Source organism: Brugia malayi (genome assembly GCF_000002995.4).
Source record: "Brugia malayi strain FR3 genome assembly, contig: Bm_v4_ChrX_scaffold_001, whole genome shotgun sequence".
Classification (NCBI taxonomy): Eukaryota; Metazoa; Nematoda; class Chromadorea; order Rhabditida; family Onchocercidae; genus Brugia; species Brugia malayi.
Genome location: NW_025062479.1, coordinates 18,328,846 through 18,344,655, shown reverse-complemented (window position 1 = coordinate 18,344,655; position 15,810 = coordinate 18,328,846). Strand labels below are relative to the sequence as shown.

Below are 15,810 nucleotides of genomic sequence, written 5' to 3'. Positions count from 1 at the left end.
TTCAAAGTCTTTGATCATTTTTTATTACCCACAAATGATATTGAGTGAGTAGTAAAGAGATGTCAGTTTTATACAGCAAAGCTCAGAAATGACAAGTAAATCAAACAGCTTTCAAATCGTCACGTGATTATTATTCATTAAGGACTCATTAGCGCTACGAGGAAAAAATTATGAAAGAACCTATAGAATTGTTATGGAAGATCATGATACATTAACTAGCAATGGGAAAAAGATAAAAGCGCTGGCTTGCAAAATCATAACAAACAGTTCGAATGAAAACAGGAAAGAGAGGGTGCAATTTTCGAAATGTCCAATCAACTCCCTATTTGTGCTTCATTTCAATTGATTCGTTACATTTTGAGCAGATGCAATCAGATAGGCGGCAAGTGAATGAAAAATTTAGAAACAAACATGTAAGAATAAGCAAAGCGAATAAATTCTGTTTCTCCAGGCTTATGCATTACAAATGCACTTATAAATTAGAGTTTTCATGGAATGTTCTAATCTAGTGATGCAAAAAATGACGCATAATTGAAAACTGCTAGAATTTATTATTCTTTAGACAGATTCTGACAATTTAAAAATGCTTCTTCAACAACAGCAGTAAATGTCGATCTTCCATTTAAACGATAGAGCATCCTTTCTGAAACTTTGATTTGACTAGAAGGGAAATTTCTAATCAAACTATCACCACAAACAAATTATCTCATATTATCTCAAACAAGACTACTTATACATTTAATATAGGAGTTACAAGCATGTGGTATATTCTTTGCTATTAGTGCAATTTGACACAGTCTAGAAGAACTTCGGTTTAAAGAAATTTTGTAATTTAAGTAAAGTCACAAGCAGATCATAAACGAATTGTAGGAGACGAAGAAAGAAATCAGAAACCAGTGGATTATTGGACAAGTCACCATGGGAACCAGATAATGGAAGACAAAACAGAAAGCCAACCTTACTCAGTGGGTCAATCGAAAATATTTGTGGCGCATCCAATGCCGTTGATTCTCACATTAAAATTTGTTAGCTCTTGAAGCATTCCGAGTATTCGAACTTCTGGAATCACTGCTGACTCTTCTTATGCCTTGTGAAAGATAAATGTTAAAACCTTTAGTATTTAATTAATTTCTTCGCGTTTTGGCACTAAATCAGACTATTGTATTGGTGTTTTAACATTTGAAGTTCTCATATTCGAAGTTTCAGTACTTCTTCATGGAGATTAAACACAACTTAAACATAAATTCTAGCTTTGGACAAGTTAGGTTAAAAAAAGGCAACAGTTCAGACCAAACATGAATGATAATTTTTTGGGTGTTTTGTACATTTGCACTTCCATTGTTTATACAGATATAGATAAAGGTATTAATAGCTAAAGATATGCCGACTTATCGGATCAAAAACGGTTACACTCAAAGCTTACTACCGATCAATGACCACTGATGAAAAAATCAAGTTTTGAATGCAGAATTACGTACAGAAATTATTTGAATGCATAAAAGAATGAATAAATGCACACTCTACCATACTCTACCCCTGCATGAAAAGCAATGTGATTGCAGAGCTCTCTGCTTGACTGCATCTAAATCTTCCATTTCAAGATTCTTTTTTTTGTGGTTTTCATTACATGCAGAAGAACCTTCACCTCCTTTCATTTAGATTCTTAATTCCTTCAGTGTAACTGCTATAGTATTATTAAACTTTCGACATGGTGCATCACCTATCCATTTAGTGTATTACGCTGAATTATTTCTCCTTGAAAAAAATAGTAAATACAAAGGAATTTAATAACTAAAGGTCTTTTCAAAACAATGGTGAACTATTCAACAAACAGTTTATGAATAAACCACAAGCACTAACTTGTCTGAAAAAGTCTCTTCCTCGAAATACTTATATAGTACAAATCTAATATAAATAATCTTCCTGAAAACAAAACAAAGATTCAAAATGAAAAAATTTTCAGTAAATACTTAGGACGTGAAGATTAGAATAAAGAATTTACATATATATATTTTGCTCTTGTATGTACATGTAAAAAATTATGAAGATTGAAAAACCCCCTTCCCCATATATTAGTTTGTAGGTATAGCATTATGTATTTTGTAGATGTTGTTGCCATACAAGAGCATAAATATATCTAACCACCGAATACTAATTCATTTTCATTAAGTACTTTCTATACAAAACCGCAGATGGATTAAAAAATGCCTTAAACAATATTAAATCTAAAAATAGCTCAGATCATCTGTTTAAATATACATTCATTGGAATGAATTATTTATGTAGATCCACATAAATATAGGTTACTGGTAAAAATAACCCTAATTACAGTTATCGTAATGTAGGATACGTTTATTATAATAAGTATAGATTTATGTTAATTTTTAGACTTGTAGTTTTCAAAACTAAAGATTTTGTTCTATTTAAGGTTACTTAAATTTTTCACCTTTAGTTTTTTTACTTTTTCATTATGTTTTTTTTTTTTTGCTTTTTAGTTTTTTTTTTTTTTTTGCTTTATAATATATATATGCAACTCCTGAAAAAATGGTGATATTTTTAAAATGCGTAAAGCCCTGCATCATTTATATCGTTTAAATTATATTCAGGAGGAAAAAATAAATACAACAGTAAAATCTTAGACATTATTTTACAGCTGGATTAAATAAGAGAAAAGTATCGCAGAGGGAGAGAGAGAGAGAGAGGCATAACCAATATAAGATAAAAACAAGCTTTATTTTGCAAGCAAATGTTGAAGGAGCTCGTACACAGAGTTAGTGATACCCCATGATAATAGCGACCTGAAACAAACCACAATAAGTCACGAACTGTTTGAGATATTGAAAGTACAGAAATTCCAAGCATTTTATCAATCACCAGGGACGGCTTTGTTGTACTTTATTTTCACAAAGTACTCCACCAGCGAATCTTCAATAACGTCTGGTCTGTTTCATTTCATTTCAGATGTTCAGTTGAGCAGCAGTCTCCTAGTGTCCCAGCTGTATGGCTCAGAATAATGGGTAAGATAACTTCATACTCATGTCGGAAACACGGACCAATATATCATCATCGCCATCATGAAATGATGAAACAGTGGAGAACCGAACATTGAGATGCAAACCAACACATCGCTGAATAACCACTAAACCACTGGGACCTAACGAACAATCCCTACCATGGGACGGGGCAATATGTATTATTTTTCATATCTGATCGAAGCCTTACAATAGTAGAGAATTACTTCTTAGATCAGCGCGCATAATAAACTTCTAAAGAAACATAAATACCTTGTATAATTGAGGGTAATTCCACGAAACAGTTCCTTGAATGAACCATTCCGTTCAATCCAAATAATTTGGAAAGTTGCCCAAGCTGATAAAAATGGACTATTTACAGTGCTTTGCATTCGCTGCTTAACCACATTTAATGGAAAGAAGAGTGATGATATAGAAGCACCAAGTACAGCACCTGATATGAAATCACCAATAAATGTCACCAACTGCTCCGGTGTCCTGCGATAAAACAGTATTTTACTGCTAGCTCCGCAACATGAGAATCTAATGATTTCAATTATTTCAACAAATTCACCTCTCACTAATATAGCGGGATATGTAGTGTTGATCACAATTAATAACTAAATCACGAAATGGTTTCCTAAGCGAGAAGAAAAGGACATTACTTGAACCATTTCTCAACAGTACAACTGTGAATCCACGGTACAATTCCTTTGCTCCAACCTAAATGAATGGTAATCATAAACAATATGTAACAAAGCAAAATATTATAAATTTTCTGCAGATAATACAGATAAGGTCTACTGTTTCGGTGATCGAGAATTTTCTCGGATTCAAAATGTATAAAAACGAACAAAAAGTTAATAAATAATGATTTTAAGATGCGAAAAGAGTTATTATCTTTTCGGAATCAAAGAAACAGTTGACTGCTAACGGTTACTGATGAGTAAAAGCATTAATACACTTATCCTATGATGACATACCATTTCTTTTAATCGTAAACTACATTTAGAATAACTACTGATGGCACAGACTTAAAATTACCTTAGCAAGTTCTCTGAAAGCATGAATGGCATTTTGATAGCGCTGATTGTATTCCGGTGACTGCAAAAGGACCTGCGTCCGTTCCAAAGGACATGAAATAGCCTCAACCGCACCTGCTAAAAAATTAAAGTATGATAAAACACATTATCATTAAATATCTGCAACTAAGCAACAATGAATGACAACTTATTTCTTAACATTAACAAAAAAAAAAATGCAAAATCAAATGAAATAGCACAAATTCCATACAGCTAACCCATAAATGCTGCAAACGCAAAACATGCAATACGAGTCTGCTTTGTTTGACATTCCGAGCAACCAAAATAACGATGAAATTTATCAAACATTCCGAACATTACTGATCGTGTCGTTGTTCGCTGTATAAGAGGTGGAAGCATTCCTCTGTACAACATCCAACAACCTTCATTTCTTAACTAAAAATACACTATCCTTCAACTTGATTCCACACTTTACATATATCAGTATCGACTTCTTCAGATAACAATGTGTCGATTTTATCTAATTCTTTACGCGTCTTCACACTTGGGCATTTAAAGAGTACATAAACTAATGGGCATATACAGTTGAGAAAAGCATGTTTCTAGTTCAAAAACATATCTATTAGGAATATAATAGCTTAATCATTCATTTTTTATACACCTTGTTTTCTTGAACTAAATGACAGTATCATTTAAATTCAACTTTCAAAAGTTGAACTAACCTGTTCAAAAACTTCCTTCGCAGTAATACCCTGCAGCTGTTGACGAAATATCACTTTAGTTTGAGGATAAAGCAGCAAAGTCTCAACAAAGCCTGCACCCCATCCAGCAAGGAAGTTTTCGTATTTTTCTTTTTGCATTGCATTGGAAAAATCACTCTATAATTTCTCAATCAGCACGATTAAGTAAACCCTAAAATAACTGAAAAACACAAAGGAGGAAGCGACAATGAATATTTTAGAAGTGAAACAAATTGCTATGTGTAAGCCTTAGGCGTTCACAAAAAAATACGATTACAGCTACATAATTTACTTCGATCATTTGTGTTTATTATTCACCATTTTAAAAGGCAAAATTCCTGAACTTTCAAACCAGTCAATTTAAATGCTTCAGGATTATAAAAATGAAATACATCAAATTCACAAAATGAACAAAGAACTCTGCCATGGTTCATTATGTCTGTGCCAGGATATTCATCTTTTCTCCGTTGGATCGGCGGCTTCTCATCTACAACTGATCCCATTCCCTCATGACCATATCCCTCTAACAATGAACGGTGCGGTCTTCGCTTTTTTTTTTTGGAAATTTTTGGTTTCCAAAGATAGCATGAAGAGGAAGACTGCGTAAATATTTCAAACTATAAATCGATGCAAAAAATGAAAGTCAAATGGAAAGAGAACCACAGAGAATGGTCCAGATTTGAAGAAATATTTATTGCTTTCACTGAAAGACTCACTATTGCCATTACAACGTTCATAGTATTATAATTACAGTTGATGAATTCCTCACAAATTTGAAAGATATCTACACTAAGTCGAGGAGACCAATAAACATACAAAAATAGTGCACAGCCGAGAAAGAGCAAATTCTACGACCATATAAGTTTGAAAACGTTTAATATGGAATATGAAGACAAAAAAGAAACTTTATAGGTCAATCTTGAACTTTATACGGTTAATTGAAATTGATGTGGATGCATACAATGCGTTCTTGCACATTGCAACATTAATGTATTTACCCTGTAAGATGGTGATGAATTTATCGTGGAAGGGAAGAGAATTTATTCATCTAACATCCAACTTCTAACAAAGTGCATCAGATCTTTGAGTAAGTAACTGATCATCAACCCACGAACACATGCATATAAAGAAGAGACTCTCCGCGTGGTGTTTCACGGTTACCCGGTATCTGCGATGATCACCTAGTCATCATGATTCAATACATCGGATCTACTCGCGAGATGTTGTAATAACGCTATGATGTCGTTCAATCAAACAGTCTTCTGTTCCATTTTCTTCCACATGTTACAAAGCTATTTAAAAAATAGAGGCTTCAACAAAAAGGAGATTCAACTCAAATTTAGTGCTTATCCCAACCAATATCAATGGAGCATAGTGAGTCGTTAATGACGTGAAGTACAGCAAAGAAATAATTTACCAAATCGAAATGTCGTAGAAGAAAATGTTGGTAGTAGAGGTAAATGTTATCATCTGATCAACATAAATTAATCCTTAAGACAATCGTAAAACTTCGGGAATGCCACTATATCGGCCATTGTTAGGGGTTTCTTATTCGGACATCCTGAAACGGGACACTCACATAACAGACGTCGTTTCTTGCATTCGCCAATATTAGCTAGTACCGATTCTCGATCATAAACATGCTTACAGATCTAAAAAAAAAAAATTAATGAGCAGAAGTTAGTCTTATGCAACACGCCCACGAATGGTAAACGTACCTTATTCTGCACTGGATCTTTAATGTCCTGCTTAGTGTAGGGATCTTTTCTCGAGTAATAAATCCTCTCCACCTCAACAGTGCTACTTGTGTCCGCTCTCTCGACCTTTCGTAGCGCCTCTATCCTATCCGCCGCTTTGCCTCGTTTATTTGGCTGTTCCCAGCCGATTTCTTCTATCCTCAACAAACAAATAAATTAAGCTTTAAAACTGATCATTTTGAATTTCCTTTAAAAAATTCCAGGAACTGGTAGTAAAAAATTTTCTGCTGTCCTTCAAGGTACTCTGTAAGCAGTTCAAAAATAACCGTTCTCTGAAGCGATCTCGTGATGTGTCTACAGTTTCACCGCTTCCCTGGCCTTGCATCTCCTTTAACACTTCAACTTCTATAGTTGCTTCCAGATCCAACTGATCGATATATTCCAGCAAGTTACGCATCCGTTGATCCCAATCACTGTGCTGGGTATTCCGTTTGATCGACTCTACTACCACCAGCACCTTATCTAAGCTTTCTCTCCATCGTCCCATCTCTGTCAAGGCTCTTTTACAATCCATTTCTCCCTTTCAAAAGGTCAACCGTTACCACCTTTCGTGATACCTCGAACATCCCCTCCCTCCAACCACCACAACACAATCTGGGCAGAGATTCTGTTTGAAAGGCCGTATTAAAAACTTGTACGAGAAGTGAAATAGCATACAATGGACCGATGGTGGACAGCTGCAGCTAAGGGTGGGTTCGCGTTTAGTTGACCGTTGGTGGGTATTGTTAAAAGTAAGCATGGGATGTCTTCGTTCGTCATGAATTTATAAGCATCGAATTTTGTGGGATTTCATAGGTTTAAATGAAGGTCTTTTTTGAAAACTTTTTTAATCTGAATTTGTTTCAAATAGATAGATCACCAAGTCACGCAAACGACTCAGTCGCATCAAATAGTGCCGGGCGGATGAAATGCATACGAATAATGCAGATTAAAAACTCTGCTTTTCTCGACATCTATATCACTTTAATTTTTAGAATTGGTTTGATCATATTCCATAAGATACCATAAAATGGATATTAGCAATGCTTTCTGTTTCTGTTCTATCATGTAGCTGATTTCGTCAATTTCAGAATTTCTCATCAGTTTTGAATTGCTCCCTAAAAATCCTTCATTGTGGCTCAGTCAGTGAAGCGTTCCAAACTCAGCCATTCCGCCATGAACAAACTGAAAACTGCACAACGCGACAAAGTTGGTTATTCGAAAAAAGAAAATAAGCAAATTTGATTTTTACTGTTTTTTTTGTTTACAACTGTTAATTTAAGGAATTTGGTAAACGAATTTTCAGATTCCCTGATATTACTTATATTTATACAAAATTTATTCAAAGAAGCAATTCTTTTTCACGATATACTTTCACGTATTCATTATCAGTTTCGTATTTTTATGATCGAAGACGATTCAAAATACAGTTATTAAATGAAGCAATGAATCAATGATTTGATTAGTCATCCATGGATGATACTATTAATTCCGAATCTACAACAAAAATGATAGTATTTTTGTTGTAAATATAAGACGGAAGAAATTATTGGCTGAAGGTTTCTAACGTATTTTCAAGATAAAGTGAGCGATTGTGCATTCCTCCCAGACAATGTAGGAATGAATAACGCTAGGTGGCCTCGAAGTGCAGATAAATTTCAGGCAAGCGGAGTAGACAGTATTGTTTACTTTTGGCTAGTTAAGACATTTCAGAAGTCAATGTGCAGTCTTGCCTAGCATGTATCAGCATCACTTTCGATGATGTTTGTACGAAAACAACTATTTTCTTACAAAGAGTTCATTTGGTTTGGAAGATAATTAGAAGTTCATTAGTGTGCTCATCAACCAGATGAGAATGAATAAGTTAAAAGCAAAAGACTACATTTGTTCTGTTTGGTTTTAAACTATAACTATAATTCATTTAATACCTTTGAAGAACTTTGGTTAGGTGAATTAGCGTAATTGCTTCTCAGTTTTTTTTTTTTTTTCAGTCTTGGTTCTGGAGATCACAACATTAATCTTCACGGAAATGGGTCACATAATTATAATAAAGCATGAAAGTCTTCATATTTCAGGTGCGAGATTTTATGCAATGGACACAAAGCAATGAAAAAACGGCAATTCATTGTCTGAGTAGTCAGAACTGGAATCTGGAGTTAGCCTGCGATGCTTATTACCAGAATCCACAATTGTATATGTGTATGGCAGATATGGTTGACCAAAGAAGTCTTCACGCTTTTTTTCTCAAATATGCAAATAGTACTTTTTTTTTTCAATTTACTTATGCTTACGAAGGCAACAGATTATTTTGAATGCAGTTGTTCTTTAAAATCCCTTTATAAAATTATGAGTTTAAATCATGTCAGTTTCCGTCGGAAGGACCGCAGTAATTGAAGAAAAATTTTGTTATGGTAATATGACTTTAGAGATTGAGGTTACATAACGGAAGTACTTTTAAAATTCATTTATTCTTATTGAATATATTGGTTTGCAGATAGGCAGGACAATGACCCATCATGTATCGGACCGCATGGAATGCTGCGCTTCCTAACAGATCTTGGTTTAAATCCAGCTGATCGAAGTGTATTGATATTAGCTTGGAAACTCAAAGCAAAGACTCAGTGCGAGTTTACCTGGGAGGAATTCAGTACCGGTCTCAACGAGATGAAGTATTTGTATTGATCGTAAAACTTTTGTATCTTTTCATTAACGTTATAGATTCACTTTATAATGATTTCGGTCATGATTTTATTATTTTCCGTTGATATCGATATTTGGTGATAGAAAGGAGTAAGGAATCAATGCTGCATGAAATGGAGGATGTTCATCTTGCGGACGGCTGAGATGAAGATGACTAGAATAAAAGACGACTCGAATTATCATTGCTCACTAATGAATTCTGTTTAAGCTAATAATATCTAGTTCAAGCTTCAAAAACTTTGTCTTTGTAATCAAACACTTTTGGAATTCTACACATAATAGGTAATGTCTTTCAGAGTAGATTCTTTGGAGAAATTGAAAGCAAAAATGCCAACGCTAAGCGAGGAACTTAGGAACCCTATCAGTTTCCGAGATTTCTATCAATTTACTTTCAATTACGCTCGTGCATCTCCACAGAGGACGTTGGGTAATATAAATACTACAAAATGTTCATGAATTATCTTCACTTAATATTTTAGTAATCAAAGTAATTTTATCATTGTCAGTAGACTTGGTACTAGTTTTAAGTATTAGATTTCATCGTAAATTAAAGCCACTTAAGGTATAAAAATGTTGTTCTTTTTTTTTTTTTTTTTTCTCTTCTGCCAAATAGTTTAACTAATTTCGACGTTGTTAATGATATAAATGACTAATTTTTATTTATTCTAGAAGTAGAGACGGCGATTGCTTATTGGGAAATTGTTTTCGGCGGCAATTTCGGTTATCTTCCTTTATGGACTAGTTTCCTTCGAGAAAAGGTTTGCTTCTCATTCTGGTACCGATTCAAAATTTTTATGCAGGAAGAGATAAAATTATTTACTAATTAATTATTAAGTGAGCGCTAAGTAGAAACTGATGTCGATCATCAACTGAATTCGAAGTTGTAATGACATGGGTTTTTGGTTGTGTATTTTCCTTGGAAGACAATTTTTGGAATAGTGAAGTGCGCTAATCACCTTTTCTATTCAGGAAGTGAAATGTATACCACGTGATACGTGGAACTTACTCCTTGATTTTTCTTTGACGATTGCGCCAGATTTCAACAACTATGATGCAGAAGGAGCATGGCCTGTTTTGATTGATGAATTTGTAGAATATGCAAGAAGTAAAATACAGTCATAGAAAGCCGTCCATATTAACATTTATTCTTTGATTCTTCCCTTATTTTGAATTTAATTTGTGGAGGAGTGTCCAGAAATCTGGTTCCTTGCATTACAGAAGTTCATATGCATTCAGTAATCGTAGCAGCTGTTGTTTGTTAATTACTGTATATATTTTGAAGATTTGATTGTGATAGCAGTGTTCTTTTACGTGTTTTGTTCACATAGCATCGTTTTTTTTTTTTTTTTTTTTGAGATATTATTTTTGAATCGAATGACAAATTTCGACAGTTTGAGATAGTTCCGTTCTCGGAATTGGTCGTAGAATTATCATAAAGTGAAGCTTTGTGAATCTATCATGAAGATAGACTTTTAGTGAAAACAATCCTCAAATATTTTGTTTATTTAATATAATTTGATCTAGTACTTTCTGATTGTTATATTTTATAGAAATGTTTCTAATAAGCTTTGATAAATCAATATCACGGAGCTGGTTTTCGAAGCAGCGGTGAAGGGTCACAGTTCAAAATGGTGATTGAGTTAGTAGTAATTGTGATAATTACTGTTCATTTTTCCCGATGACTGATGCACTTAAAGGATATGTTGATTAGGCATCAAAGAGCTATTAAAGAAAAATCTGAACTTTGCAGGGTTGCCTTCGGTGTGCGGTATTTTATCCAAAATTGGCACAACGTATTTTTGCATGAAAATGATTATTTCACTGTGAAGAAACTAAATTTTTAAATTTAAAAACTAAGTTATGGACTGTGGAAATACTGACTTCTATTAAAAGAAGAATTTTTCTACTAAATAGAAAAAATTGCATTGAATCAGTAATTGATAGCCTGACATTAAATTCTAACAGTGTCATTGGATTGCGATCAAGATGTTGGTAGAGGTTTTGTTTTCAGATATAATATTAATGTTGTCACGGTTGAGCAGCTTGGTGTTTATTATAATTACTACATTCAACCTAAATCTTTCATTTTTAGTTTATTTCTTAGTATTTAACGGTTGACGGATTCAAATAAGTGCTCTTTAAATGATTTGGGAGTATTATCAGTCACCGAATTGTAGAGTTTCATCGGCATCAGCAGAGAATTTGAGAAATGAAAGGTTGTGGGGAGAGTGTTTTTTGTCGTTTAAATAGAGAATTGCACTTTTTTAGGGCAGTGCGGAACAAAAAGCTAACGATGCATAGCTAACAAAAATGTGTTCAAACATAGTATATCGGGTTGGACAAGTGCGAGATTTATCGTTTTTGAAAGTTTCCAGGACTGGAGAAAGTCACTGATGTGGGAGTTTCCATAATTTTGTGCAGATGTACAAAAGCTTATTGTGCTATTTAGGACTCAAGCACTGTTGTGATCTTTTTCTACGATTAAAAAACTGGTTATTTTTATGAATTCTGAAAACTGTGAAGCGGAATGATGAAATTTCGTATCCTCGATATCTCCCTTTACCGTTTCGAAAATTTTGGACAGTGTGGATTGCATGAGTCTTTTTTCTCCAATTTTAATCCGCAGTGATTTTTACTGCTGCTGCTAGCAGGAGGCGGAATCCTTAAAATTCATATTCTTGAAATTTTAACGTCTGTAATTGCTCTAACTTATGGTACATAATGGTTCCATTAGAAAAATTGCAAACGGTAAAGCGATTAAGAGATACAGAACAGAAAAACCGGAAATCCATTGCATCTGTGAGAGGTTACTTTGCCATAAATTGTATACATCTCTTCCTTTTTCATCGATTAGTCATTTTTGAGTGGCCTCTCAATTTAACGGCATCCTACGTGCTCAATTTATACTTAGTTATGAGATGGGCTCAATGAATGTCCGAAAAATCGTAGTTGTTATGCAATTAGTTTTTTGTTGATCAAAAATCAAATCGCTTCTATTTATTCATATATATATATATATATATATATATATATATATATATATATATAATTTTAAACAAATGTTAGAATTGAAGCGAAGGGAACTCAAACTGGTGCCAGACAATTCTGAGAAATCCATAAATGACCAATTTCACATCATACTGGAAAGATACTATTTAGGATGTTGAGGGATGCAGTTACCTCTGGTATATCAATTTTTTAGTTCATTTAAAGTGGGAAAAAGGACTTTTAAATATAAATATGATTACTTTTATTTTGAGCTGAACACAAAATTCATCACTTCAGCACGAAATACCATTGCTATTATAGCCAACGAAGTGATAAAAGAAAGCCACTAGAACAATGTTTTACACGATGAATCCTCTCTAAAATATACCTCTGCACTTTTCCCCTTATTCACTTGCATAAAATTTTTTTAGCTTTGAATAGGTCTGCAAGTTTACTTATCGTTATTTCCTATATTTTGTATAATATTTGGCATTCCATATGAAATAATTTTGTTTTAGAATAAAGCTAAATAATAGCATAGCTTCTTTTCCTTCTTTTATTCAAAAGAACCGATATGCTTAGCTAATGTCTTTTTTCAAAACAGGCTTTTTTTACATTCTATACAATCATTTATTAACTAGTTAGTCTTTAGCTGCTTTGATATATTAGTATAGCTCATTTCATGAACTGCTTGCAGATGGAGACTGACAGACCGGATATTTTGTCGTTTGAATGTTACTCATTTGAACCGAATACTGAAAAGTACTTACATCAGCAGTTGCTTTACATACAACCCATGAAATTGCTTTATCATCTCAGCGATCACACAATTTCTCTCATTGAACCACATGTTCCAAATAATGTCATTTTGCAGGTAATAATTTTCACGTTTAATACAGCGCTATATAAAAGCTATATAAAAGTCAGCAAACAGCCTGTTTCTATTTCTAATTAATAATTGATTATTTTCTAATTAATAATTAATTCGGAAGGATTTTCAAAAAGTGATCTTTGGATCAAACTGTTTGCCGATACTCTTTTTTTATGTCGAGATTCTTCATAATAATTTCAAATGGAAGAATTAAACGGTTTTGACTACTAAAATCTATAGTCCATTTCAGGGTCATATTTTTACTCATCAGAGAGTACCGAAGTTAGATCGAAATTCTACTCAAAACTATTTGCATTGGACAGATTTAAATGTCGCAAAAGATATCCATCTCTTCTCGAGAACATACAGAATTACTGCCTGTGATCATCATACCAGGGTTCATTACTGTTTTTCTGTGAAAAAGCTGAATCATTGTTAAATCAAATTATTGCAGTGAGGAATTTTTAATTGATTTCCAGCCTTTCTTAGGATTTTCTGACGAAAGAAGGAATTGAGGTTAATGAAGAAGAGGAAATTCCTATGGACCAATGGATTCAAAACCAAGAACGACAACAAACTTCAAACAAAAACAAGGAAAGTGAAGAGAAGTTGGGATGGAGTCATGAGGTGATTGCCCTACCATCCATAAATGTTGGGAAAAACTTAAAGGGAATTGCGAAGTACACCTTAGCTGTTTTGTCAGTTTGACATATAAGTTTTTAAGACTTATTAATTTCAAATTTGGGCTTTCCGTTATAGAATGCTTCCATAGTTGTTGATTTTGCTTCTTCTATTGACAAAACAAATTTGCAATAATTCAGAAGATGGACTATTCGGATGCGCCAGCGAAGTTGCACTTGTTAGCTTGTTGGTTGGACGATGCTTCGATTCGGACATTCCATATGATAGTACATACAATTGACGATACTGTTGCGCTAGTAGAGAGCACTCGTGGGTTCAGGAAACAGCTTTTCCTCAAAAGGAACAAGCTTCCTTTCATCAAAGAAGGTCTTTATAGCACGGAGATTTCTCTTCAGATTCCTGCATTTTCCCTACTTGATAAGTTTTTTTATTTCAGGCACTCGACAGTTCTACCGTAGTACTGAGATACGGCCTGGCTTATGGGTAGAAGTTTACACCAGACCAATGTTTATTTTCAGTTGTGAAGGCCTAGAAACACGCAATTTCCTGAAACGTTTTGGACCTGTTGATTTCGAAAATTACGAAAAAGTGAGCTTGTCAAATTAGCGAAAATCTTCCCATATGTTTTTTGAATGTAATGTCTTAGAAATGAGTTTCCACTGTAGTAAATGAACCGAGATTTAGGAGTCAAGTCTTTTGTACAAAATTGAACCGAGCTAAACTAAACTTCAGGCTCTTATGGATGGACCACCGTCCGAAGGAAATGGAAATATACCATCGCAGATGAAATTTATTGCTGTAATGGTAGTTCATAATTTTATTTTATTCTTAGAATTCAATATTCAAACGGCTCCAGCTAATTTTTATATCCTTCCTTTCATACAGTAACTTCTTTTTATACTCTCTGCAATGGATTTAAAAGTTCAGCTCCCTTAGAACGTCAAATATATTTTGAACAAGACGGGGTTTAAAACTTGAATTTCCAAACAAATTAAAAAACATTTTCAGGAGGGAGTAAAAGGATTATTCGAAGACATAAATTTTTTGATAACATTTCATGTCGATAAAGAGAAGCTGGACATTACTGAAGCTGTAAAAGATCAAAAATGGTGTTCTGGACGAACATTCCTTAAAGGCATCAAGTACAACAGGTATGGATTGGTTTTGAAATTTACTGTGCGAAGTCATAAATTTTGAATCTTGTCAAAATTTCATAACTTTTCTTTTTTTGCGCTTGCATCATATTTCACTGCTATTGATTGGTTTGAATTTGCCTGGAATGTACGTTAATTGTACTGTGAACAAATGCATATTATTATACGTTGCATTACAGAGTGATTTGAGATATATTTAAAATCCAGTTTAAAATTCATACTCATATCTACAGCATGGATAAATATAAAATTGGCTCTATTCTGAGAGTTTATCGATGGGACTTCCGTTTACTGGAAGCTGACGATATAACACGGCAATATTTACTTTCAAAACAACAGTTGTAACAAAATAATCAAATTCAACACTTGTTTGCATTAGAATGTTTCTTTAAGATAAAACTTTTATATGAGGATTCATTACCTGTTTTTCAAATTAGAGATTTCTGTAAATTGATTATTAGACCAAAGATACTGGACTAACTTTAAAAGTAAAAATTAGTTTCTCAGCCAAAATTATTTTTTTTTCTCACTTTCCTCTCCAGCAAAAAATGTTCTTCGAATTAAACCATAGGTAGCCTGTACTGTTGATACTTTGTTTCATTTTAATGTGATATTAATTATTTGATGATATCCCTTCACTGAATAACAAAGTTAATAAGGTTTCCCATAATTTGTTATAAAGATTATTCTTATAATAGAAAGATGAAATTGCTTACAATTTACGAGCTATTTTCAAGAGACAAGTTGGTAAAACCAACTACGGAAGTATCGTTCCAGCGATTTATTCGGTCTGCGAAACATGACAGCTGTTTGTAACAAGTTAAACCAAATATAATGCCAAAAATAAGAAATACTAGTATGAAGAAAATAATTCCCAAATGGTTCGACCCTCCCAACTGATCAGCAACGCCGCTTCCATTATTTA

The 15,810-nt window shown here is 33.5% G+C and overlaps 4 protein-coding genes across 6 annotated transcripts; 2 read left to right on the top strand and 2 right to left on the bottom strand.

Moving 5' to 3' along the window:
• Positions 1-2,731: 2,731 nt before the first annotated feature.
• On the bottom strand, positions 2,732-4,914 carry Bm5861 (Uncharacterized protein; the record flags this gene model as incomplete). 2 transcript variants are annotated; one of them, XM_001898093.2, is made up of 6 exons in its annotated part: positions 2,732-2,798; positions 3,285-3,509; positions 3,586-3,734; positions 4,056-4,171; positions 4,312-4,489; positions 4,777-4,914. In XM_001898093.2, 6 exons carry the CDS (start codon positions 4,912-4,914, stop codon positions 2,732-2,734), a joined length of 873 nt encoding a protein of 290 aa, XP_001898128.2. The 2 variants fall into 2 exon arrangements, with proteins under 2 accessions (XP_001898128.2, XP_042931230.1); XM_043075296.1 differs by lacking the exon at positions 2,732-2,798 and having other exon boundaries at positions 3,490-3,509; positions 3,677-3,734.
• Positions 4,915-6,044: 1,130 nt separating this feature from the next.
• Positions 6,045-7,038, bottom strand: Bm7646 (Uncharacterized protein; the record flags this gene model as incomplete). 2 transcript variants are annotated; one of them, XM_043075295.1, is made up of 4 exons in its annotated part: positions 6,045-6,068; positions 6,318-6,446; positions 6,513-6,690; positions 6,818-7,038. In XM_043075295.1, 4 exons carry the CDS (start codon positions 7,036-7,038, stop codon positions 6,045-6,047), a joined length of 552 nt encoding a protein of 183 aa, XP_042931229.1. The 2 variants fall into 2 exon arrangements, with proteins under 2 accessions (XP_042931229.1, XP_001898127.2); XM_001898092.2 differs by lacking the exon at positions 6,045-6,068 and having other exon boundaries at positions 6,279-6,446.
• Positions 7,039-7,706: 668 nt separating this feature from the next.
• Bma-dcn-1 (Uncharacterized protein) lies at positions 7,707-10,352 on the top strand (the record flags this gene model as incomplete). Its single annotated transcript, XM_001898091.2, has 6 exons — positions 7,707-7,739; positions 8,606-8,789; positions 9,025-9,199; positions 9,527-9,657; positions 9,900-9,988; positions 10,200-10,352. 6 exons carry the CDS (start codon positions 7,707-7,709, stop codon positions 10,350-10,352), a joined length of 765 nt encoding a protein of 254 aa, XP_001898126.2.
• Positions 10,353-12,915: 2,563 nt separating this feature from the next.
• Positions 12,916-15,230, top strand: Bma-efhc-1 (Uncharacterized protein; the record flags this gene model as incomplete). The annotated part of the gene is made up of 8 exons (XM_001898090.1): positions 12,916-13,092; positions 13,340-13,486; positions 13,579-13,716; positions 13,911-14,097; positions 14,168-14,319; positions 14,464-14,535; positions 14,740-14,882; positions 15,119-15,230. 8 exons carry the CDS (start codon positions 12,916-12,918, stop codon positions 15,228-15,230), a joined length of 1,128 nt encoding a protein of 375 aa, XP_001898125.1.
• Positions 15,231-15,810: the final 580 nt, after the last annotated feature.